Source organism: Protomyctophum parallelum (genome assembly GCF_964188405.1).
Source record: "Protomyctophum parallelum genome assembly, chromosome: 23".
NCBI classification, from domain to species: domain Eukaryota; kingdom Metazoa; phylum Chordata; class Actinopteri; order Myctophiformes; family Myctophidae; genus Protomyctophum; species Protomyctophum parallelum.
In genome coordinates this window covers 8,923,479-8,948,336 of record NC_139715.1, presented here as the reverse complement: position 1 = coordinate 8,948,336, position 24,858 = coordinate 8,923,479, and the positions used below count along the sequence as shown (strand labels likewise).

Below are 24,858 nucleotides of genomic sequence, written 5' to 3'. Positions count from 1 at the left end.
TCCTACTTTGCTCAGTCAGTGCAAACAAAGAGAGACCAAACAGGAAAGCTAGCATGGCCAGTAGGCTTTATAGGGGAGGGGCTAATCAGTGACTACTTACACCTGGGTAATTGGGGGAAAGGTTAAGTGTATGGTTATCAGAGGCATCTTCCATGCCTTTGTGGCATAAGTATAAAAACAAAGGTATATAAACCAAAAGTGATAGGTTCAAAACTCAAACATGACTCAATATTAAAACTAAAAGAAACAATACCATTGAAGATGTCAAACAACTCCAATTTATGAGTAAAATAATTTTCAACAAAAACGTACTGACTCAAAATTTATGTAATGTTCTCAACTGCATTTCTCATGCATATGTGGCTGAAGAGTAAAATCCAGAGTTCATTTCTGCGACAGAACATTTTCACTGTCCATCTAAATTCTAAAAGGTGGGTTAAATATAAGTCCCAGATTGTACCTTACAGCCCAGCGTGGCTCAAAAGATAAATCTGAGGTTTACAACCCAAAGGTTCCTGGTTCAATACTCAAACAAAACTAATAATCAACAAAAAACTCAAACAAAACAAAAAGAAACTCAAACAAAACTAATAATCAACAAAAAACTCAAACAAAACAAAAAGAAACTCAAACAAAACTAATAATCAACAAAAAACTCAAACAAAACTAAAAGAAACTCAAACAAAACTAATACTCAAACAAAACTAAAAGAAACTCAAACAAAACTAACAAAAAACTCAAAAAATATTCAATATAAAAACTGAAACAACAAATCAAACAATTAGAGGTTCAAGCCTCTTGAATAACATTTTCACTGTCCTTCTGAAAGGTGCAGTGTTTGAACCTCCTAAAGTGTGCATTGTTTTTTAACCTCCTAATGGAACTCCTAAAGAACCTCTATATTCTGAAAGGTGGGTTAAGTCAGACATTCTCAACTGCATCACTTATGCCTGTGTGGCTCATGAGTAAAATCCAGTGTTTGTACACCAAAGGTTGCGAGTTCGAACCTGCCACAGGACATTTTCACTGTCCATTCTTTATTCTGACAGGCTGGTTAAATATAAGTTCCCGATTGTACCTTACATGCCAGTGTGGCGCAGGTGATTAGCCTGGGGTTTATAAACAGAACATTCTGGGTTCAAGTCCCCTGAAGGACATTTTCACTGTCCATCTAAATTCTGAAAGGCTGGTTAAATATAAGTTCCCAATTATACCTTACATGCCAGTGTGGCTCAATAGATAAAAACTAGGCTTCATAAACCAAACGTCATAGGTTCAAACCTCAAAGAAAACCAATACTCAACCAAAAGGTCAAACAAAAACAAAAACCAAAAAAAAAAGTAAACTGAAACAAAACAGCTGAAATAAAGTGTCATAAAAAAACTCAAATATCTCAATAAAAACTAAAAATAAACTGGTTCAATCAAATTAATGTGAAAAGTACAAAAATCACTTTGCTTAATATATACATTTCTTAAGCTCCGCCCCCAGGAGGCAGGCTCATAAAGAAAATCCCGCCCCAGAGGCGGGTTCCCAAAAAAGATCCTCCCCCTCCCACCGGAGCCAAAAGAGGGCGTGAGGAGGGAGGCGGCCTGCCTCGGCACTTTGGCCTTAAAAAGCCAGAAAATGAAGGTTTGCTCTGAGCAAGATTCAAACCCACCACCTTCAGCTTGGGAGACCTATGCTTTCCTCTTGCGCCACTAGGCATTTCACACTAATAAGAATTTGGAGGTTGTATTTAAGGTTGAAGGCAGAGGTGACAGGTCAAGGGATGAAAATCCTTTTCAGACACCTCTACCCCTTGCCAGAATGATTAAATCTAAAGGTGATGATCAGGGTTCATGACGACTCAACTGAGATTTAGGTTATTGTTTAAAACCATCTGTGGGAACATTTTTACTCTGTTTCCCACATTTACTCTTTCATTGAGCAAACAAGATGTTTAGTTTGCCATAATGTAATTACATTGCATACCAGTTATTGTCATCTCTTACTCTTAGTCTTAGTTTTAGATGACCAAAACTTTTGCACTTTTAATCAACCAGAAATATAATTGTTTTGTTTAATACATTACTTTTGCTGTTCTCACTCCAGACTTTATTTAAACAATTAAGTTGGATATAAAGTTTTCAACTAGTTTCTCAAACAGTGCTGTGACCACAGCACTTCTTTGATAAGCTGAATAAAAAATAAAAAATAAACTACTTTAAAGTGAGAACAAATGCACTATAGCCTGTTTATCAAAACCTAAAGTGTTTGTGATTAGTATATATATTTTTTTACACTTACACATTTTTGTTAAAGAACATTTGCTGTTCTCACTTTAGACTGTTAAACGTCTTTAAAGTTTTCAACTCAAACAGTGCTGTTATGACCACAGCTCATCTTAAAATAGCTTATTTAATTTAAAAAGAAATACCACTTTATACACTCATGGCATGCAGCATGTCAATCAAATCAATTATAGGCTGAGCTCCATACTTGTGAACTGCATTCTGTTTTGAGCTAGTGACTCAAGGATACCTTTTTTTAATTGAATCCAACAAATTCCATTTCATGTATTTATTTCAACAAACACCAAACAATTAAATACAAAAACAAACAACAATTTGGGGTAAGAACAGGACTATGGAAATTGTATACATGTGACCATGGCAGAGTAAGAACAGCTCAGTAAATGCAACTTGATGGTATTCCATCTTGGGAATCCATTAAAAGTGCTAAGGTGACCACACTGTTGATGTGTTCCACAATGGCAAGAGTAGACAAGCCTATAAGTAGAACTCTGTTAGAACCACAATGGCGAGAGTAGACAAGTCTATAAGTAGAACTCTGTTAGAACCACAATATGAAGGTACAGATAAGGCAACATTTCTGCACATTTGGTCATCAACACTGATGTGTAGAGAAGGGAGGCCTGCGAAACATACATTAGGACCACCAAGTCCAAAAAGAATCAATGGCCTAAACTCAAAAAGTGCTAAAGCAATTACAAGCAGTTTCCTACTTTGCTCAGTCAGTGCAAACAAAGAGAGACCAAACAGGAAAGCTAGCATGGCCAGTAGGCTTTATAGGGGAGGGGCTAATCAGTGACTACTTACACCTGGGTAATTGGGGGAAAGGTTAAGTGTATGGTTATCAGAGGCATCTTCCATGCCTTTGTGGCATAAGTATAAAAACAAAGGTATATAAACCAAAAGTGATAGGTTCAAAACTCAAACATGACTCAATATTAAAACTAAAAGAAACAATACCATTGAAGATGTCAAACAACTCCAATTTATGAGTAAAATAATTTTCAACAAAAACGTACTGACTCAAAATTTATGTAATGTTCTCAACTGCATTTCTCATGCATATGTGGCTGAAGAGTAAAATCCAGAGTTCATTTCTGCGACAGAACATTTTCACTGTCCATCTAAATTCTAAAAGGTGGGTTAAATATAAGTCCCAGATTGTACCTTACAGCCCAGCGTGGCTCAAAAGATAAATCTGAGGTTTACAACCCAAAGGTTCCTGGTTCAATACTCAAACAAAACTAATAATCAACAAAAAACTCAAACAAAACAAAAAGAAACTCAAACAAAACTAATAATCAACAAAAAACTCAAACAAAACAAAAAGAAACTCAAACAAAACTAATAATCAACAAAAAACTCAAACAAAACTAAAAGAAACTCAAACAAAACTAATACTCAAACAAAACTAAAAGAAACTCAAACAAAACTAACAAAAAACTCAAAAAATATTCAATATAAAAACTGAAACAACAAATCAAACAATTAGAGGTTCAAGCCTCTTGAATAACATTTTCACTGTCCTTCTGAAAGGTGCAGTGTTTGAACCTCCTAAAGTGTGCATTGTTTTTTAACCTCCTAATGGAACTCCTAAAGAACCTCTATATTCTGAAAGGTGGGTTAAGTCAGACATTCTCAACTGCATCACTTATGCCTGTGTGGCTCATGAGTAAAATCCAGTGTTTGTACACCAAAGGTTGCGAGTTCGAACCTGCCACAGGACATTTTCACTGTCCATTCTTTATTCTGACAGGCTGGTTAAATATAAGTTCCCGATTGTACCTTACATGCCAGTGTGGCGCAGGTGATTAGCCTGGGGTTTATAAACAGAACATTCTGGGTTCAAGTCCCCTGAAGGACATTTTCACTGTCCATCTAAATTCTGAAAGGCTGGTTAAATATAAGTTCCCAATTATACCTTACATGCCAGTGTGGCTCAATAGATAAAAACTAGGCTTCATAAACCAAACGTCATAGGTTCAAACCTCAAAGAAAACCAATACTCAACCAAAAGGTCAAACAAAAACAAAAACCAAAAAAAAAAGTAAACTGAAACAAAACAGCTGAAATAAAGTGTCATAAAAAAACTCAAATATCTCAATAAAAACTAAAAATAAACTGGTTCAATCAAATTAATGTGAAAAGTACAAAAATCACTTTGCTTAATATATACATTTCTTAAGCTCCGCCCCCAGGAGGCAGGCTCATAAAGAAAATCCCGCCCCAGAGGCGGGTTCCCAAAAAAGATCCTCCCCCTCCCACCGGAGCCAAAAGAGGGCGTGAGGAGGGAGGCGGCCTGCCTCGGCACTTTGGCCTTAAAAAGCCAGAAAATGAAGGTTTGCTCTGAGCAAGATTCAAACCCACCACCTTCAGCTTGGGAGACCTATGCTTTCCTCTTGCGCCACTAGGCATTTCACACTAATAAGAATTTGGAGGTTGTATTTAAGGTTGAAGGCAGAGGTGACAGGTCAAGGGATGAAAATCCTTTTCAGACACCTCTACCCCTTGCCAGAATGATTAAATCTAAAGGTGATGATCAGGGTTCATGACGACTCAACTGAGATTTAGGTTATTGTTTAAAACCATCTGTGGGAACATTTTTACTCTGTTTCCCACATTTACTCTTTCATTGAGCAAACAAGATGTTTAGTTTGCCATAATGTAATTACATTGCATACCAGTTATTGTCATCTCTTACTCTTAGTCTTAGTTTTAGATGACCAAAACTTTTGCACTTTTAATCAACCAGAAATATAATTGTTTTGTTTAATACATTACTTTTGCTGTTCTCACTCCAGACTTTATTTAAACAATTAAGTTGGATATAAAGTTTTCAACTAGTTTCTCAAACAGTGCTGTGACCACAGCACTTCTTTGATAAGCTGAATAAATAATAAAAAATAAACTACTTTAAAGTGAGAACAAATGCACTATAGCCTGTTTATCAAAACCTAAAGTGTTTGTGATTAGTATATATATTTTTTTACACTTACACATTTTTGTTAAAGAACATTTGCTGTTCTCACTTTAGACTGTTAAACGTCTTTAAAGTTTTCAACTCAAACAGTGCTGTTATGACCACAGCTCATCTTAAAATAGCTTATTTAATTTAAAAAGAAATACCACTTTATACACTCATGGCATGCAGCATGTCAATCAAATCAATTATAGGCTGAGCTCCATACTTGTGAACTGCATTCTGTTTTGAGCTAGTGACTCAAGGATACCTTTTTTTAATTGAATCCAACAAATTCCATTTCATGTATTTATTTCAACAAACACCAAACAATTAAATACAAAAACAAACAACAATTTGGGGTAAGAACAGGACTATGGAAATTGTATACATGTGACCATGGCAGAGTAAGAACAGCTCAGTAAATGCAACTTGATGGTATTCCATCTTGGGAATCCATTAAAAGTGCTAAGGTGACCACACTGTTGATGTGTTCCACAATGGCAAGAGTAGACAAGCCTATAAGTAGAACTCTGTTAGAACCACAATGGCGAGAGTAGACAAGTCTATAAGTAGAACTCTGTTAGAACCACAATATGAAGGTACAGATAAGGCAACATTTCTGCACATTTGGTCATCAACACTGATGTGTAGAGAAGGGAGGCCTGCGAAACATACATTAGGACCACCAAGTCCAAAAAGAATCAATGGCCTAAACTCAAAAAGTGCTAAAGCAATTACAAGCAGTTTCCTACTTTGCTCAGTCAGTGCAAACAAAGAGAGACCAAACAGGAAAGCTAGCATGGCCAGTAGGCTTTATAGGGGAGGGGCTAATCAGTGACTACTTACACCTGGGTAATTGGGGGAAAGGTTAAGTGTATGGTTATCAGAGGCATCTTCCATGCCTTTGTGGCATAAGTATAAAAACAAAGGTATATAAACCAAAAGTGATAGGTTCAAAACTCAAACATGACTCAATATTAAAACTAAAAGAAACAATACCATTGAAGATGTCAAACAACTCCAATTTATGAGTAAAATAATTTTCAACAAAAACGTACTGACTCAAAATTTATGTAATGTTCTCAACTGCATTTCTCATGCATATGTGGCTGAAGAGTAAAATCCAGAGTTCATTTCTGCGACAGAACATTTTCACTGTCCATCTAAATTCTAAAAGGTGGGTTAAATATAAGTCCCAGATTGTACCTTACAGCCCAGCGTGGCTCAAAAGATAAATCTGAGGTTTACAACCCAAAGGTTCCTGGTTCAATACTCAAACAAAACTAATAATCAACAAAAAACTCAAACAAAACAAAAAGAAACTCAAACAAAACTAATAATCAACAAAAAACTCAAACAAAACAAAAAGAAACTCAAACAAAACTAATAATCAACAAAAAACTCAAACAAAACTAAAAGAAACTCAAACAAAACTAATACTCAAACAAAACTAAAAGAAACTCAAACAAAACTAACAAAAAACTCAAAAAATATTCAATATAAAAACTGAAACAACAAATCAAACAATTAGAGGTTCAAGCCTCTTGAATAACATTTTCACTGTCCTTCTGAAAGGTGCAGTGTTTGAACCTCCTAAAGTGTGCATTGTTTTTTAACCTCCTAATGGAACTCCTAAAGAACCTCTATATTCTGAAAGGTGGGTTAAGTCAGACATTCTCAACTGCATCACTTATGCCTGTGTGGCTCATGAGTAAAATCCAGTGTTTGTACACCAAAGGTTGCGAGTTCGAACCTGCCACAGGACATTTTCACTGTCCATTCTTTATTCTGACAGGCTGGTTAAATATAAGTTCCCGATTGTACCTTACATGCCAGTGTGGCGCAGGTGATTAGCCTGGGGTTTATAAACAGAACATTCTGGGTTCAAGTCCCCTGAAGGACATTTTCACTGTCCATCTAAATTCTGAAAGGCTGGTTAAATATAAGTTCCCAATTATACCTTACATGCCAGTGTGGCTCAATAGATAAAAACTAGGCTTCATAAACCAAACGTCATAGGTTCAAACCTCAAAGAAAACCAATACTCAACCAAAAGGTCAAACAAAAACAAAAACCAAAAAAAAAAGTAAACTGAAACAAAACAGCTGAAATAAAGTGTCATAAAAAAACTCAAATATCTCAATAAAAACTAAAAATAAACTGGTTCAATCAAATTAATGTGAAAAGTACAAAAATCACTTTGCTTAATATATACATTTCTTAAGCTCCGCCCCCAGGAGGCAGGCTCATAAAGAAAATCCCGCCCCAGAGGCGGGTTCCCAAAAAAGATCCTCCCCCTCCCACCGGAGCCAAAAGAGGGCGTGAGGAGGGAGGCGGCCTGCCTCGGCACTTTGGCCTTAAAAAGCCAGAAAATGAAGGTTTGCTCTGAGCAAGATTCAAACCCACCACCTTCAGCTTGGGAGACCTATGCTTTCCTCTTGCGCCACTAGGCATTTCACACTAATAAGAATTTGGAGGTTGTATTTAAGGTTGAAGGCAGAGGTGACAGGTCAAGGGATGAAAATCCTTTTCAGACACCTCTACCCCTTGCCAGAATGATTAAATCTAAAGGTGATGATCAGGGTTCATGACGACTCAACTGAGATTTAGGTTATTGTTTAAAACCATCTGTGGGAACATTTTTACTCTGTTTCCCACATTTACTCTTTCATTGAGCAAACAAGATGTTTAGTTTGCCATAATGTAATTACATTGCATACCAGTTATTGTCATCTCTTACTCTTAGTCTTAGTTTTAGATGACCAAAACTTTTGCACTTTTAATCAACCAGAAATATAATTGTTTTGTTTAATACATTACTTTTGCTGTTCTCACTCCAGACTTTATTTAAACAATTAAGTTGGATATAAAGTTTTCAACTAGTTTCTCAAACAGTGCTGTGACCACAGCACTTCTTTGATAAGCTGAATAAAAAATAAAAAATAAACTACTTTAAAGTGAGAACAAATGCACTATAGCCTGTTTATCAAAACCTAAAGTGTTTGTGATTAGTATATATATTTTTTTACACTTACACATTTTTGTTAAAGAACATTTGCTGTTCTCACTTTAGACTGTTAAACGTCTTTAAAGTTTTCAACTCAAACAGTGCTGTTATGACCACAGCTCATCTTAAAATAGCTTATTTAATTTAAAAAGAAATACCACTTTATACACTCATGGCATGCAGCATGTCAATCAAATCAATTATAGGCTGAGCTCCATACTTGTGAACTGCATTCTGTTTTGAGCTAGTGACTCAAGGATACCTTTTTTTAATTGAATCCAACAAATTCCATTTCATGTATTTATTTCAACAAACACCAAACAATTAAATACAAAAACAAACAACAATTTGGGGTAAGAACAGGACTATGGAAATTGTATACATGTGACCATGGCAGAGTAAGAACAGCTCAGTAAATGCAACTTGATGGTATTCCATCTTGGGAATCCATTAAAAGTGCTAAGGTGACCACACTGTTGATGTGTTCCACAATGGCAAGAGTAGACAAGCCTATAAGTAGAACTCTGTTAGAACCACAATGGCGAGAGTAGACAAGTCTATAAGTAGAACTCTGTTAGAACCACAATATGAAGGTACAGATAAGGCAACATTTCTGCACATTTGGTCATCAACACTGATGTGTAGAGAAGGGAGGCCTGCGAAACATACATTAGGACCACCAAGTCCAAAAAGAATCAATGGCCTAAACTCAAAAAGTGCTAAAGCAATTACAAGCAGTTTCCTACTTTGCTCAGTCAGTGCAAACAAAGAGAGACCAAACAGGAAAGCTAGCATGGCCAGTAGGCTTTATAGGGGAGGGGCTAATCAGTGACTACTTACACCTGGGTAATTGGGGGAAAGGTTAAGTGTATGGTTATCAGAGGCATCTTCCATGCCTTTGTGGCATAAGTATAAAAACAAAGGTATATAAACCAAAAGTGATAGGTTCAAAACTCAAACATGACTCAATATTAAAACTAAAAGAAACAATACCATTGAAGATGTCAAACAACTCCAATTTATGAGTAAAATAATTTTCAACAAAAACGTACTGACTCAAAATTTATGTAATGTTCTCAACTGCATTTCTCATGCATATGTGGCTGAAGAGTAAAATCCAGAGTTCATTTCTGCGACAGAACATTTTCACTGTCCATCTAAATTCTAAAAGGTGGGTTAAATATAAGTCCCAGATTGTACCTTACAGCCCAGCATGGCTCAAAAGATAAATCTGAGGTTTACAACCCAAAGGTTCCTGGTTCAATACTCAAACAAAACTAATAATCAACAAAAAACTCAAACAAAACAAAAAGAAACTCAAACAAAACTAATAATCAACAAAAAACTCAAACAAAACAAAAAGAAACTCAAACAAAACTAATAATCAACAAAAAACTCAAACAAAACTAAAAGAAACTCAAACAAAACTAATACTCAAACAAAACTAAAAGAAACTCAAACAAAACTAACAAAAAACTAAAAAAATATTCAATATAAAAACTGAAACAACAAATCAAACAATTAGAGGTTCAAGCCTCTTGAATACCATTTTCACTGTCCTTCTGAAAGGTGCAGTGTTTGAACCTCCTAAAGTGTGCATTGTTTTTTAACCTCCTAATGGAACTCCTAAAGAACCTCTATATTCTGAAAGGTGGGTTAAGTCAGACATTCTCAACTGCATCACTTATGCCTGTGTGGCTCATGAGTAAAATCCAGTGTTTGTACACCAAAGGTTGCGAGTTCGAACCTGCCACAGGACATTTTCACTGTCCATTCTTTATTCTGACAGGCTGGTTAAATATAAGTTCCCGATTGTACCTTACATGCCAGTGTGGCGCAGGTGATTAGCCTGGGGTTTATAAACAGAACATTCTGGGTTCAAGTCCCCTGAAGGACATTTTCACTGTCCATCTAAATTCTGAAAGGCTGGTTAAATATAAGTTCCCAATTATACCTTACATGCCAGTGTGGCTCAATAGATAAAAACTAGGCTTCATAAACCAAACGTCATAGGTTCAAACCTCAAAGAAAACCAATACTCAACCAAAAGGTCAAACAAAAACAAAAACCAAAAAAAAAAGTAAACTGAAACAAAACAGCTGAAATAAAGTGTCATAAAAAAACTCAAATATCTCAATAAAAACTAAAAATAAACTGGTTCAATCAAATTAATGTGAAAAGTACAAAAATCACTTTGCTTAATATATACATTTCTTAAGCTCCGCCCCCAGGAGGCAGGCTCATAAAGAAAATCCCGCCCCAGAGGCGGGTTCCCAAAAAAGATCCTCCCCCTCCCACCGGAGCCAAAAGAGGGCGTGAGGAGGGAGGCGGCCTGCCTCGGCACTTTGGCCTTAAAAAGCCAGAAAATGAAGGTTTGCTCTGAGCAAGATTCAAACCCACCACCTTCAGCTTGGGAGACCTATGCTTTCCTCTTGCGCCACTAGGCATTTCACACTAATAAGAATTTGGAGGTTGTATTTAAGGTTGAAGGCAGAGGTGACAGGTCAAGGGATGAAAATCCTTTTCAGACACCTCTACCCCTTGCCAGAATGATTAAATCTAAAGGTGATGATCAGGGTTCATGACGACTCAACTGAGATTTAGGTTATTGTTTAAAACCATCTGTGGGAACATTTTTACTCTGTTTCCCACATTTACTCTTTCATTGAGCAAACAAGATGTTTAGTTTGCCATAATGTAATTACATTGCATACCAGTTATTGTCATCTCTTACTCTTAGTCTTAGTTTTAGATGACCAAAACTTTTGCACTTTTAATCAACCAGAAATATAATTGTTTTGTTTAATACATTACTTTTGCTGTTCTCACTCCAGACTTTATTTAAACAATTAAGTTGGATATAAAGTTTTCAACTAGTTTCTCAAACTTCTTTGATAAGCTGAATAAAAAATAAAAAATAAACTACTTTAAAGTGAGAACAAATGCACTATAGCCTGTTTATCAAAACCTAAAGTGTTTGTGATTAGTATATATATTTTTTACACTTACACATTTTTGTTAAAGAACATTTGCTGTTCTCACTTTAGACTGTTAAACGTCTTTAAAGTTTTCAACTCAAACAGTGCTGTTATGACCACAGCTCATCTTAGAATAGCTTATTTAATTTAAAAAGAAATACCACTTTATACACTCATGGCATGCAGCATGTCAATCAAATCAATTATAGGCTGAGCTCCATACTTGTGAACTGCATTCTGTTTTGAGCTAGTGACTCAAGGATACCTTTTTTAAATTGAATCCAACAAATTCCATTTCATGTATTTATTGCAACAAACACCAAACAATTAAATACAAAAACAAACAACAATTTGGGGTAAGAACAGGACTATGGAAATTGTATACATGTGACCATGGCAGAGTAAGAACAGCTCAGTAAATTCAACTTGATGGTATTCCATCTTGGGAATCCATTAAAAGTGCTAAGGTAACCACACTGTTGATGTGTTTCACAATGGCAAGAGTAGACAAGCCTATAAGTAGAACTCTGTTAGAACCACAATGGCGAGAGTAGACAAGCCTACAAGTAGAACTCTGTTAGAACCACAATATGAAGGTACAGATCACAAAGACAACATTTCTGCACATTTGGTCATCAACACTGATGTGTAGAGAAGGGATGCCTGCGAAACATACATTAAAAAAAATCAATGGCCTAAACTCAAAAAGTGCTAAAGCAATTACAAGCAGTTTCCTACTTTGCTCAGTCAGTGCAAACAAAGAAAGACCAAACAGGAAAGCTAGCATGGCCAGTAGGCTTTATAGGGGAGGGGCTAATCAGTGACTACTTACACCTGGGTAATTGGGAGCATGGAGAACTCTGCACCATGCATCTCATAAGCCTTTGTGGCATAAACATAAAGACAAGGATTTATAAACCGAACGTTGTAGGTTAATATAAAAACTGAAACAACAAATCAAACTAAACATGTCAAATAACAAAACAAAAGAAATATGCAGAAAACTAAAATCATCAACCAAAACAATCCAAATGCCTAACCAAAAAAACCCAAATGCTTTTCAAAGCAAACTTATATCATACAACCTCTAATCATTAGGGTTCATTATGACAACAAATGAGATTTAGCTTGGAACTACTTTATTCTGTACTCGCATTTAATATTTCAATGAGCAGTGTTTGGTGACCTTCATAATGTCACTAAAATGCTTCTGTGCTTGAAACAAACATTTCTGAGCCTGCATGTTCTCAATCAACCTAATTACATCCTGTTCTTTCTGGAGTTGTCATGTGATCGGCTGTGATTTTGGACTTTATTTGAACCTAAACCAACCACAGTAATACAATTCAAGGCCTATTGTAGGCCTACAGCATAAATAACTGGGCAGCAGTGGCTCAGGGGTAGAGTGGCTGGATGGCAACCGCAAGGTTGCCAGTTCAAACCCAGTTCTTCCCCAGAGTTGGTGTCGAAGTGTCCTTGAGCAAGACACTGAGGTTCAAACCCAACATGAGCATTTTTCTCTTTGCATCTTCATCCAATCTATCACTGCAGAACATGCAATAGCATCAATTCTGCATGAGCTATGGTGGTGCAATGGTTAAAATTCAGACCTTGCAAACAGAAGGTTCTGGGTTCAAGTCCAGCATGGGCATTTTCCTCTTTGTATCTTTATCCAATCTTTCACTGTAGAGTGTGCAATAGCATCAAGTCTGCATGAGTCATGGTGGTGCACTGCAGCACTGGTTAAGACACTGGCCCGTCAGAGGCACAGAGTTGAATAAGAAAACGGGTAAAAAGCATTTTAAATATTTATTTTAATTAAAATTTAAGCCCCATCTTCCAACCCTGATGATGTCACGAAATGTCACGTGCTCTCTCACCCCGAACACACTGACGGGAAATGCACAATTCCATAGTTACCTGTGTAACTATGGAATTATGGAACTATGGAACCTTCGGTCACAATAAATCACTCAATCCCATCCCTCCTGTGTCAATGAAATATAGGGATATAAAAGGTATGCATTCTAGGGCTATAAAGGTTCTATACTTTAACTAAATGTCATTACACTTCTCAGACAGCATCCATATAGTTCCATACTCACTCAGAAACTTGTTGAGGTGTCTCTCACATGATCTTCTCCTCCAGGCTAGTGTGTTAGTTGACCAGCCACAGTCCATCTTTTTGAGTGGTGCAACCATTCCAAGGAACAGCAATGTCCGTGTTCACCCACCCACCTATGTGTTCGCCTGTGTTAACCCACCTATGTGACTATGAGCACCAGACCAGTATGACTATTAGTACCAGTAGGGGCGCTGTTGTGCCAGTAACAGAGAGAGATAGTGCTGCACTAATGAGAGAGAGAGAGAGAGAGAGGGAGGGGGGGTGACATGCAGTGAAGGCTGTCAGGATCGGGAGTCGAGCCCGCGGCACACTGCCAGGCTGGATTGCCAGCCAAGGTGCCTGGACCACTGAGCCACGAAAGTCAATCTTGTTGTTATTAATATCAGCTGATTATGGTAGAAACACTGAGTGAAAACCCATCTTAAAATACACAAACATGCTGATATACACACTGATATTAATCCCTGGCTCTTATTTAATTTGGTGACATTTACCAGATTATTTAATTTATAAACCTCTCTGTTTCTCTCACTGTCTACCTTCCTGCTTTTTTTTTAGTCCCACCCTCTGTCAGAACCTGCAATATGTTGACTAGAGTTGATTGACACCTGTCCTGTATGCCCAATGACATTGCTTTGTTTGGGAACCATCTGCTGCACTAGGTCTAGGTCAAATACATGTTGTGTCCCGTTGTGTCCAGCAGGTGTCAGTGTTGAGTTTAGTACCAGTTTGTGAACTTGGGTTGTTTTCCAAAAAGGAGATCTTCTGTTTCTGAGCCTTAAAACGTCAATATACAGCAGAAATAGGCAACATTGGGCAAACATATGTGAACATTTGATGGAAATATGTGAACCTTTGGCCAAAACAGAAAAAAATTATATATATATATATAATAATAATAATATAATAAATATAATAGCCTATAGGGTTTAAACTGTTCAGCTACTAGCAAGCTGCATATTGAGTGTAGTTGTACCTTCTGAACTGTGTAGTATTGTATGTAATGTTTTATCTGTGTACCGGACCCCCTCTAAAATGAGATGCTGCATCCTCTCAATACATTCTGACCAAAGTCTGCTCAATAAAATTTTCCCACACCGTCCCAAACGGTGATCTTTCTGCACACAAACATGAATCAGCTGTACTTATACATTGACCTCTACCACTAGCACATTGACATGATGGTAACTAATAATGCACCCTGTCGGGAGTGGATCCGCCTCACTTTGGCTAATGGCTATTGTAGTTTAGTTTAGTGTGTTGCTCTGAAACAACACAGCTTCTTAATATGGCACAGTTAAGAAGCAGGTGTTAAACTATTAATCTGGTGTCCGTGAGGTCAGAGGAACTGTAGTAGCCTATGTTACAGACAACATGTCAGCTAATTTTATTTTTGAAGTGATCTTTTGTAGCCATGTTAGCCTTCAGTTCATAAAGTTGAAACACTCCAGCATAGGCACACTGGGTTTTGAACATGGAAGCTCTGTGCTGGGAGACTGATCATAGACCTCTACTAGTCTACACCATCCTCACTTACCATCTCTGAGAGATGGTAAATGAGGTAGATCTCACTGCAGATGACTCTACTGTTTATAATTCAGCGTACTGTGACCTTTTCTTTGAAATGTCAGTTCATGACAACCTCTCAGCCACATACAGAGGTCTCTTTTAGTATTGTTGAAGCGTTCTTTTGTAATTTAGCCATGAACACTCCAAAGCAACATTCAACTGTAGGAGGACAGGGATTTGAACATTGAAAGTCTGTGCTGAGACTGAGAGTCTGATTATTAGACCACTACACTATCACTCAGTCCCCCACAGCTTGTGTCTCTTAGTATTGTCTTAGTATTGAGTGTTGTTTTGTGTTAGCCTTCAGTAAAGTTAAGTCAAAATACTCCAGGACATTTGTTGGCCCTCAGTTAGCTACCACCTTGACCATAGGGTTCCTGGACAGAAGCGATGTCACTAACCTTTATTGATAAAGTTATGGATATTATTGTTATGTATGTATGTATGTATGTATGTATGTATAATGCATATATTTTATTTTCTCTGGAGTTGTTAACCCATCTAAACTTTCAAGCACCAAACTGCAAATGTGTCCATATTTGTATATTGTTTTTGCACTTTTTTGTTTATTTTTGGTATAAGTGTATAATTGTGTCCTTTGTTCCACAACGCGCCTGAGCTGAGCTGTCTGTTTCTGTTTGTTTGTTTTGTTTTTCCTGTCTTGTCTTTGTCATAAAATGTAAAAATCAATACAAATATTATTGAAAAAAAAAAAGAATACTCCAGGACTTACTGGGATTTGAACATGGAAAGTCTTTGCCAAGATTAGATATCACCACACCACCACACTTGGTTTGTTACTGTTGTGGTTTAGTACTGTTGAAGTGTTCTTTTGTATGTTAGCCTTTAATTAGTAAATTTACATTTAAAATAAATCACATCTGTGTGACGTGAGGGACGCTCTTATCACAGCCACAGGCATAGCTTTAAGATGTCCAAGTATTGTATCTTTTGTGTATTGCGGAATCAATGCCTAACATCTCCCTACCAGCCACATACAGGGGTGTCCCCGGTGGCACAATCGTTATGCGATGCTCAACCTATGGCACATCTCCCACCCAATCACGCTGGCCAATCACAATTTGTATCCTCACTTTTGTCTTCAATGTTTACACAAACCCGGAAAGCTTGGCATTGGAGGAGCTAGCGTCCCTCACAAATGCTGATTTGAACATGGAATCTCTGTGCTGAGAGTCTGATCCTTAACCTACTACACTATCATTCAGTCACTCTTAGCAGATGTCTCTTAGTGTTGAAGTGTTCTTCTGTTAGCTTTGAGCTGGTAAAGATGACACACTCTAGCATTGAACTATAGGAGGCATTTGAACACAGCTGCAAGTCTGATGATCACTACATCATCAGTCAGCTGATGTGTCTTAGTATTGTCGCTTGTATGTAGCTGTACCACATGCCCTAAAGCTTAAACACATTTTGGCCATTTGAAAATAGGGTTCAGGAGCTTTACTTGTAACAGAGTATTTCTATAGAAGTCCGAAGTCCTGATGTCACTCGCTCATCCCCTCGATTACCCTGGTTCACAGAAGTAATTTCTCTATAGAGAATAACATGGGCTCATCTTAAAATAGTTTCATATAAGCGTTGTGGTCCAAAAATAAACAAGCTGCCTCGACATTATTGTCAGGGAGGTGTCTCTGTATCGTTTTGCGACCGCCAGTCACTCAGTCTGTTTCTAGCGAAAATGTAACTAATTCAGCAGCAGTAACAATAGCGTCAGTTGATTCTTCATATCCATAAGAGTGAAGCGGCCTGCATGACATGTTTATTTTTCAAACACAGTACTTATATTATGAGGTGATCTAAAATCCCCCTATGGGGATTACAATGCACATACAAAGTACATGAACCCCTGGATTTGCGCCCTCTACCGATTCCGGTGCTCTATATATGCAGCATTGATACATTTACTCAAGTAAAACATGCGAGTACTTTTTTCCACCACTGCATAATGTTTGTGTTTCAGGTGGAGACAATAGGTGATGCGTACATGGTGGTGGGCGGGGTCCCAGTGCCCACCGCAAGCCACGCCCAAAGAGTGGCCAACTTTGCCCTGGGTATGAGGATCGCTTCCAGAGAGGTCACCAACCCTGTCACCAAGCAACCCATACAGGTGAGAGGTCACCGCACCTATCACCATGATTCTTTTTTCCGTCGACTACCTTTTTTCACTGACAGAAATATACAAACAAATTTAAAATTAAAATACTAAAATGTTATCTAATCGAGAAGAGCTCCAGTATAAGAGATTACTTAAAATACATTGTTGGACTAACCACAATTGATCCAGGGACCAAGGGCCTTATTTATTTACACACACTATCCAGACTATCCAGTCACCCATCAGCACACCGCATGTCATGAATTGCCAATTGTCACCAATAAATCAAGTTATTTATTTATGTATTAATTACACTGGATAAGGGCCACTATGGTAATAATACTAATAATCATTTATGTAAACACCCCAGAGCTGTCCTGCTTTGCACCGATTTGGGGAAATGAACATTCTATTCCAGCTAGAAGGGATCTGGGATTTAAATTATGGTTCAATAAAGGCTTAAAGAAAGTGGTGGATCTATACGAGAATGGCAATCTAATGTCTTTTGAGGGGCTGAGGAGGAGATATGAGGTACCGCAAAACCACTTCTTTAAATACTTGCAAATCAGAAACTTTATTATTACATGTGTCAAAAATACAAAACAACCTCCTTTAACAGTGCTTGAGAGGTTTTCCAAACAGGATTGTTTAGGAAAGGGGTTGGTCTCACAAATGTATGGTATACTAGAAGGGTTTCATAAAGATGACTCGGAGAAAATAAGACAAAAATGGACACAGGACCTTCAAGTGGAAATCTCAGAAATTGATTGGGGTTTAATATGTTCCAAGGCACAAACACAAACTATCAATACTAGATTAAGACTAATTCAGTATAATTGGATAATGAGAACTTACATAACTCCGGAGAAAGTAAATAAATTTGATCCAAACATTCCTGATTTATGTTATAAATGTGGGGAACATAAAGGTACACTGTTCCACTGCTTATGGGAATGTGAGGAGATTAAAACATTCTCGAGGTCTGTGGTCCATTATGTCTCTCAGATTACATCAGGTCCAGTTCCTCTTTGTCCTAAATTATGTATACTCAGTATTTATCCATTAAATTGTACACTAAATAGTAATGAAAAAATAATGACCAACCTTTGCCTGTTACAGGCCAGACGCTCAATTGCGCTATGTTGGAAGAATGTCAATGCCCCTACGATCGGCTTTTGGCTGAGGAACTTAACAACCAGTTTGGCACATGAGAAACTAACATACTGTATGTAATTAGGAAGAAACCTGCAGTATTCTATAAGATATGGGAGAAGTTCTTGGACTTCATTAAGCGAGGTGATATTGAAGAGGCTTTGGATGTATAGTGGTTAACTGGAGTAGTCAGCTGTGGGGTGGGGGTAGGGAACTGTGCATTTGTTTGTTTAACTGTATGTAATGTGTTTTGTTTAACTGTATGTAATGTGTTTTATTTTCGTTTTATTTTTAGTTTTGTCATTATTTTTGTTCTGTATTTATTGTCAAATCATTTTGTGATAAGATTTTGTTTGTATTTGTGCTGCCATGGGGATGTGGGGTGGGGGAAATATATGTAAATTGTTTTGAAAATACTTCTTTGTACTTTAACCCATTCTGATCGGGCACCCATTTTGGTGTTGGCATCATGTTATGCTTTATCTATTGAAAAAATAGCAGATCTACAAGCTCATATCGCGCCACCGAGTGGCGCGATACGAGCTTGTAGGTCTGCTATTTTTGAAAAATCGAAGAGCGACTGACATTTCTAGAATCTGATCTCAGGTCAGAATGGGTTAATCAAGACCAGTGTGTGTCCGGCGGAAAACCTCGTATGAATCTGATCTCAGGTCAGAATGGGATAAAGAAAATCAATAAACATATGTTTAAAAAAAATAATAATAATAATCATTTATGTATGTGTGTGTGTGTGTGTGTGTGTGTGTGTTCCAGATCCGCGTGGGGCTGCACACAGGCCCGGTGCTGGCAGGTGTGGTGGGGGACAAGATGCCTCGGTACTGCCTGTTTGGCGACACGGTCAACACCGCCTCCAGAATGGAGAGCCATGGAGTGCCAGACCACATTCACATCAGCCCAGACACTTACAGGTGTCTGTGTGCGTGCCTGTGTGCGTGTGTGTGTGTGTGTGTGTGTGTGTGTGTGTGTGTGTGTGTGTGTGTGTGTGCGTGCAGTGATGGAAGAAGTACTCAAGTGTTTTATTCCAGTGTAGTATCAATACCAATGTACGGTAGACGTTACAAGTGCATATAATTGTAAAAGTACAATACTTTCCTCAGAGATGTTGTGGGCTAGAAGTAAAATGATTGAAAATTGTAAATACTGAAGAAAGTAAGAAATAAATATACTCAAAATTGTACTTTAACCCATTCTGAGATCAGATCTGAGATCAGATTCATACGAGGTTTCCACTGGACACACACTGGTCTGATTAACCCATTCTGACCTGAGATCAGATTCTAAAAATGTCAGTCGTTCTTCGATAAAAAAAAAAATAGCAGACCTACAAGCTCGTATCGCGCCACTCGGTGGCGCGATATGAGCTTGTAGATCTGCTATTTTTCAATAGCTAAAGCATAACATGATGCCAACACCAAAATGGGTGCCCGGTCAGAATGGGTTAAGGGATGTTTCACTTTGAAATAAAATAGACATATAAAAATAAATATATGTAAAATGTAATGGAAAAAGTAATTCTACTAATTCATAAAAAGCCAACCTTGAAAAAGAAGAAAATAGCCAACCTTGTAGACCTGCTATTCTCACTAGTTTGGGTCTCCAAACTAAAACCATTTCGGGTCTCGAGTCTCGACCTGAAAAGTTGGGGAACCACTGACTTACTGTATATAGTAGACCAGGAACAATATCAATGTAATGTTTATGCCATGTGGATCATACCCTCATGAACTCAGCCATTAGGGACCTCCCCCTCTCTCTCCAGTGTGCTGAAGGTCTCTCTTTCTCTCTCTCCAGTGTGCTGAAGGACACATGCTTTGACCTGCAGGAGCGCGGGGAGATCGAGGTGAAGGGCAAAGGTCACATGACCACCTACTTCCTGATGGGGAACTCGCTGGCGTCGGAGGAGAGCATCATGGGAAAAGATGACGGAGGAGCGAGTCTCTACCAGGAAGTACTGCAGAGCAATGAGAAAGGTGTGTGTGTGTGTGTGTACACACGCTCGTGCGTGCGTGATTATGATCACTATATGCACTCTAGGGTAGAGGTAGGCAAACCTTACGCATGCGTGTCACCATTAGCACAGGGGATTTTTATTTTGAAATAAAATATTGTCAAGCATTTAGTCAAGTTATGTCCCCTGGACATAAACATTCATTCAAACTCTATTTTCTGACTGGGGAGCGAGTCTTGGAGTGGGTTATCGCTCTGAATCTAATGATCATTACAATGCCCAGAAATAAATAAATAAGGTTATGTATATGGATATGTAAAAAGTAAAAAGTTGGAAATATATCATGATGTGGTCTCATAATCAACCTTAATTGAGTTGGCACACTGACTATCAAGAAAATAAAAACACTTCATGTTGCAGACCCCTGTGTCTAGGGTATAACATGACAGACTGGCCTAAATATATAGGGTGCAATTTAGGGTACAGCATAGACGCGTGCTTATGAATCCCACCAACAGTCAGACCCGCTTTAACATGCGCCTGATTGGCTCCGGTGCAGGCATAGTTGAGGTTAGGTTTCTGGGGTAAGGACTTCAGTATTGACTGAGGTTAGGGCGATAGGTTTAGGCATAGTTGCAAAAAAACGAGAACTGTCAATCACAGCGACTACTGGCCAATCACAGCAGGGCTTTCCTAGAAATGAGGTGGGCACTGCCCACCAGCTGCTCAAGGTCCCGGAAGATATCAAGGGAACGTCTGAAGTGACGTTCCCTTGATATGGAAGATATCAAGGGAACGTCTGAAGTGCTGCTTTGGCTGGCGTTTTGCTCACTCCACTGTGTGCTTCTTGTGGTTGAGGAGTATAGGGATATTTCACGCTAATAAGATAAGATAAGATCTTTATTGTCACTGTATGAGACATACAACGAAATTCTGTTTAGTGCAGCACAACATATAACAGTATCAAGAGAGGACGCAAAGACAACGAAAAAAACACTGAGGGTCATCATAGTCCAGTCCAGTCAAGTCATCTCAATCCATTAATAAATATTAAATATATTAATGTAGCCCAGGGCATGCTCTATTGGTTTAGCTAGGGGCGCCCGAGCCTGTCGCCACAGCGATATGGCCACCATTCATCCTATATAAAAGGCAAAAATGTCTACATTTCATTCTGCTTTAACCAGTTCTGACCTGAGATCAGATTAAAAAACCTGACAGTTTTCTGAAAAAGCTATGTTTCTGTCAGTGGTTCTTCGATTTTTCAAAAATAGCAGACCTACAAGCTCGTAGATCTGCTATTTTTCAATTAATTCGTTTTGCACGAAGAACACTACCAAGGAGTGTTTTTCTTGCAAAACTAATGCTTGCAATGGATTCAAAATCATGAAAACCCGCTAGCTTGACACGTCACATGCTACATAAAGCAGAATGAAATGTAGAATTGTTTGCCTTATATAGGATGTGAATGGTGGCCATAAGGAATTGTATAGTTGCTGCAGTGTTGGGTATAGTGGCGACCCCTAAGGGCGCCGACTCGGGCACCCTATAGCTAAATTATTAGAGCATGCCCTAGGCTACATCTGTGCAAAATTTGGCGCTTTTAGACAAATTAGCGCAAAATATCCCTTCTCTCCCAAAGCTCCTTCCACTATTGCACCCGATGTTGATAGGTGAGTGCTGTCCATGGTGCTGAAGCTTAGCTACTGTACATGGAAAGGTGAATGCTGCTGACATAAAGCCGATTCTGATGCTGGCGCTGAAGCTTAAGCCATGAAGACCTGAGACCAGATTCTACTAAATGTCTTCTAAATCCTGACTGAAAAACGTATCAGTCATGCTCAAACTTTGTCATGTCAAGGATCCTCAGATTATCATTGTTTTGCCTGTAGACCCCCCCATATGAAAATATATTGTTCGAGGGGACCCCCCCAGAAGCAAATAATATATATATATATATATATTCAAAGATTTGCAGAGATTTTCATGACTTTTCTAAAATAACAGATTTATTTATTTAGCTTGTAGATCTGCTATTTTTCAACAGCTGGTTAAAAGCTACGTTCTAGATACGTTCCAGGTTTTAATGGGTACATTTGGGAGTCCTTGAGAAGGAGAAAAGTTAACCCATTTTGGGAGGGAACCCCTTTTGGTGTTAGCATCATGTCATGCTTTAGCTATTGAAAAAAATAGCAGATCTACAAAGCTCATAGCGCGCTACGAGCTTGTAGGTCTGCTATCTTTGAAAAATCGAAGAACGACTGCCATATAGAAACATAGCTTTTTCAGAAAACTCAGGTCAAAATGGGCTAAGTTCAAGCTAAAAAAAAACGATTGGGTTCCGTTCCCCTACAGAGTCACAGCAGGAGAGACGGCACGCGGAGGAGACCGACGGCACGGACGGACAGGGAGACAGGAGGACCCCGTCCGCCCGCTCGTCCCCCGCTGAAACCACGCCCCCTGTGTCCTTCTGTCCGTCCAGGGCGGTCACCCCCTACGCCTGGGACGTCACTGAGCCCTGCCCGGTGCTCAGCGGCCACACGCACAGACACAACACCACGTTATGCCACTTACTCTAAACTAGCACTGCAGGTTCGGTTCGATACGGATAGGACCTGCATCGACGATCCCGCAAAGGGAAATTCAGAAATGATGCACATGCAATGTCGTTGCTGTTGCTGGCAGAAACCTCAATATCTCCACATTCAAAATTTTCTTTTTCGGAAATTAGTGATCATACTGAGATGCTCCGATAATCGGCCAACGATCGGCAATTTACCCTATCTGTGACCGGGCAATTTACCCTATCTGTGACCGGGCAATTTACCCCATCTGTGACCGGGCAATTTACCCCATCTGTGACCGGGCAATTTACCCCATCTGTGACCGGGCAATTTACCCCATCTGTGACCGGGCAAATTACCCTATATGGGGAAACCGATCTTTTACACCATTTAACCCCTGGCCTACAATTAACGGAAAAAACTGAATTAATCTAAAAATCTAAACCTCCCGTTCACGGAAAAAACGGAATGACAATCAATATCAGTTATCGGGGGTCAAAAGAGCAAAAAATAATATTATTTTGAACCGGAAGTGACTTAGGAAGATCCGTCTATTTTGGCCAAAATCAGCGCCATCTGGTGGCAATTCGAGAGAATACACTAGGAATGAAAAAACAAAAAACAAAACATCTCTTCAAACCACCAGATCTTTCTTGTATGTTAAAACGATGAATTAAAAATATGCCAATTTGTTACCCAAACAAAAAAATTGGGATTGGCAGTCCAAGGGTTAGTGACAGGCCTAAACATTCTCCCCTCCCTCCCCCCACACAGGAACAGTTTTGACGTGGGTTTTGACATATATATATATATATATATTAGTGGTGGGCATAGATTAATTTTTTTAATCTAGATTAATCTCACTGCAATTCTGGAGTTAATCTAGATTAATCTAGATTAAAATGGCTCATTTGAACTCTGCCGAAGGCATTGAAAATATGTGTGCGCTACCTAAATAATGACCAGAAGTAAATCCTTGAACGGGCCACGTGGCCCATTAGACCAGGAGCCCTATTATAATTGGTAATGAAAATATAATAATAATGTTCAATACGATGTACGTGTGTTATACATTGTTTATTCAGTTAAACACGAATAACCATAAACACGTTACCATACAGGCAATTTGAAACAGTGGGTGCAAGAACAACCCCCTTTTCTGGGATATGACATTAATTAAACTGTAAACCTAGAGGTGATGAAGAACTGTTTACAGTCAGTAGTTTGACGAACACTTTTCCCCGGAGCCATATTAGGTCACATTCTCAACTAATACTTCGGTAGACTCATGTGTATGGGCGGAGATTTGGGGATTCTTACATATTTAATTTGCTGCGGTTTGCCTTCACACCGTCATCCGTAGCAATTGGAAACGCAGCAGGGGGACCTTTATCAATGTGTTCCATTCATAAACCTAGCCTACAACACAGTGAAATGTATTGTGATAAAATTATACTCATAACGTGCATACATGTGTCGTGCCGTCTGGGACTGGACCCCCCCCCCCCCCCTCTCTCTCTCACTATACGCACGCAGCCACAGTGCCACACTGTTCTTTTTGGCATGGAGGCACAGCGCTGAGCGCACTGATAACAGACAGCAGCGCAAAATGTTTACAGTTTATTGAGATGAAAGTTCCAGTCCCCACTAGTCCCCACACAGTGACAGCACTCCATGTTTACGGCACGCACAGACAGACAGAATATTCTGTAGGCTATAATACTATTACACTGCACTGCAGTGTTCTTCTTTCTTAAGCAATTGATTAATGTACACCTCGCGACCAGGGCTTCAGTCTCCTCATTCAACCACGTCTATCCACGGTAACGGGACATCTTTGCGCTGCGTAAAATATGCTTTCTCCGTCTCCAACTGTGTTCAGCTCCTCACCCGCCACATTGTTTGCTTCATTTCCTTTATTTACTGCGGATTGCACCGAGGTTTCCATTGGGAAGGTTCTTGTAAAGAAATTTCCCCTGAAGCAAACCCGGGTTCACAGAGTCCTGCATGCTGACGTTTGATGTGGCACGCGCCGCACTGTTCATTAATTTCACCCGTGTCCGGTTAGGTTAGGACCCCGCTCTCAGAGTAATTTATTTCACCTTGTCCCTGTTAGGTTAGG

General features: G+C 38.7%; 1 protein-coding gene across 1 annotated transcript in view; it reads left to right on the top strand.

The window, feature by feature from the left end:
• Positions 1-22,751, top strand: part of gucy1b2 (guanylate cyclase 1, soluble, beta 2) — a gene marked incomplete at its 3' end in the record, with an annotated part of 67,045 nt that extends 44,294 nt beyond the window's left edge. Inside the window, exons 12-15 of the mRNA XM_083758348.1 lie at positions 16,917-17,063; positions 18,978-19,132; positions 20,016-20,194; positions 22,528-22,751. Of these exons, the coding sequence (XP_083614474.1) occupies positions 16,917-17,063; positions 18,978-19,132; positions 20,016-20,194; positions 22,528-22,751 (705 nt within the window). The remainder of the gene's footprint in view (positions 1-16,916; positions 17,064-18,977; positions 19,133-20,015; positions 20,195-22,527) is intronic.
• Positions 22,752-24,858: the final 2,107 nt, after the last annotated feature.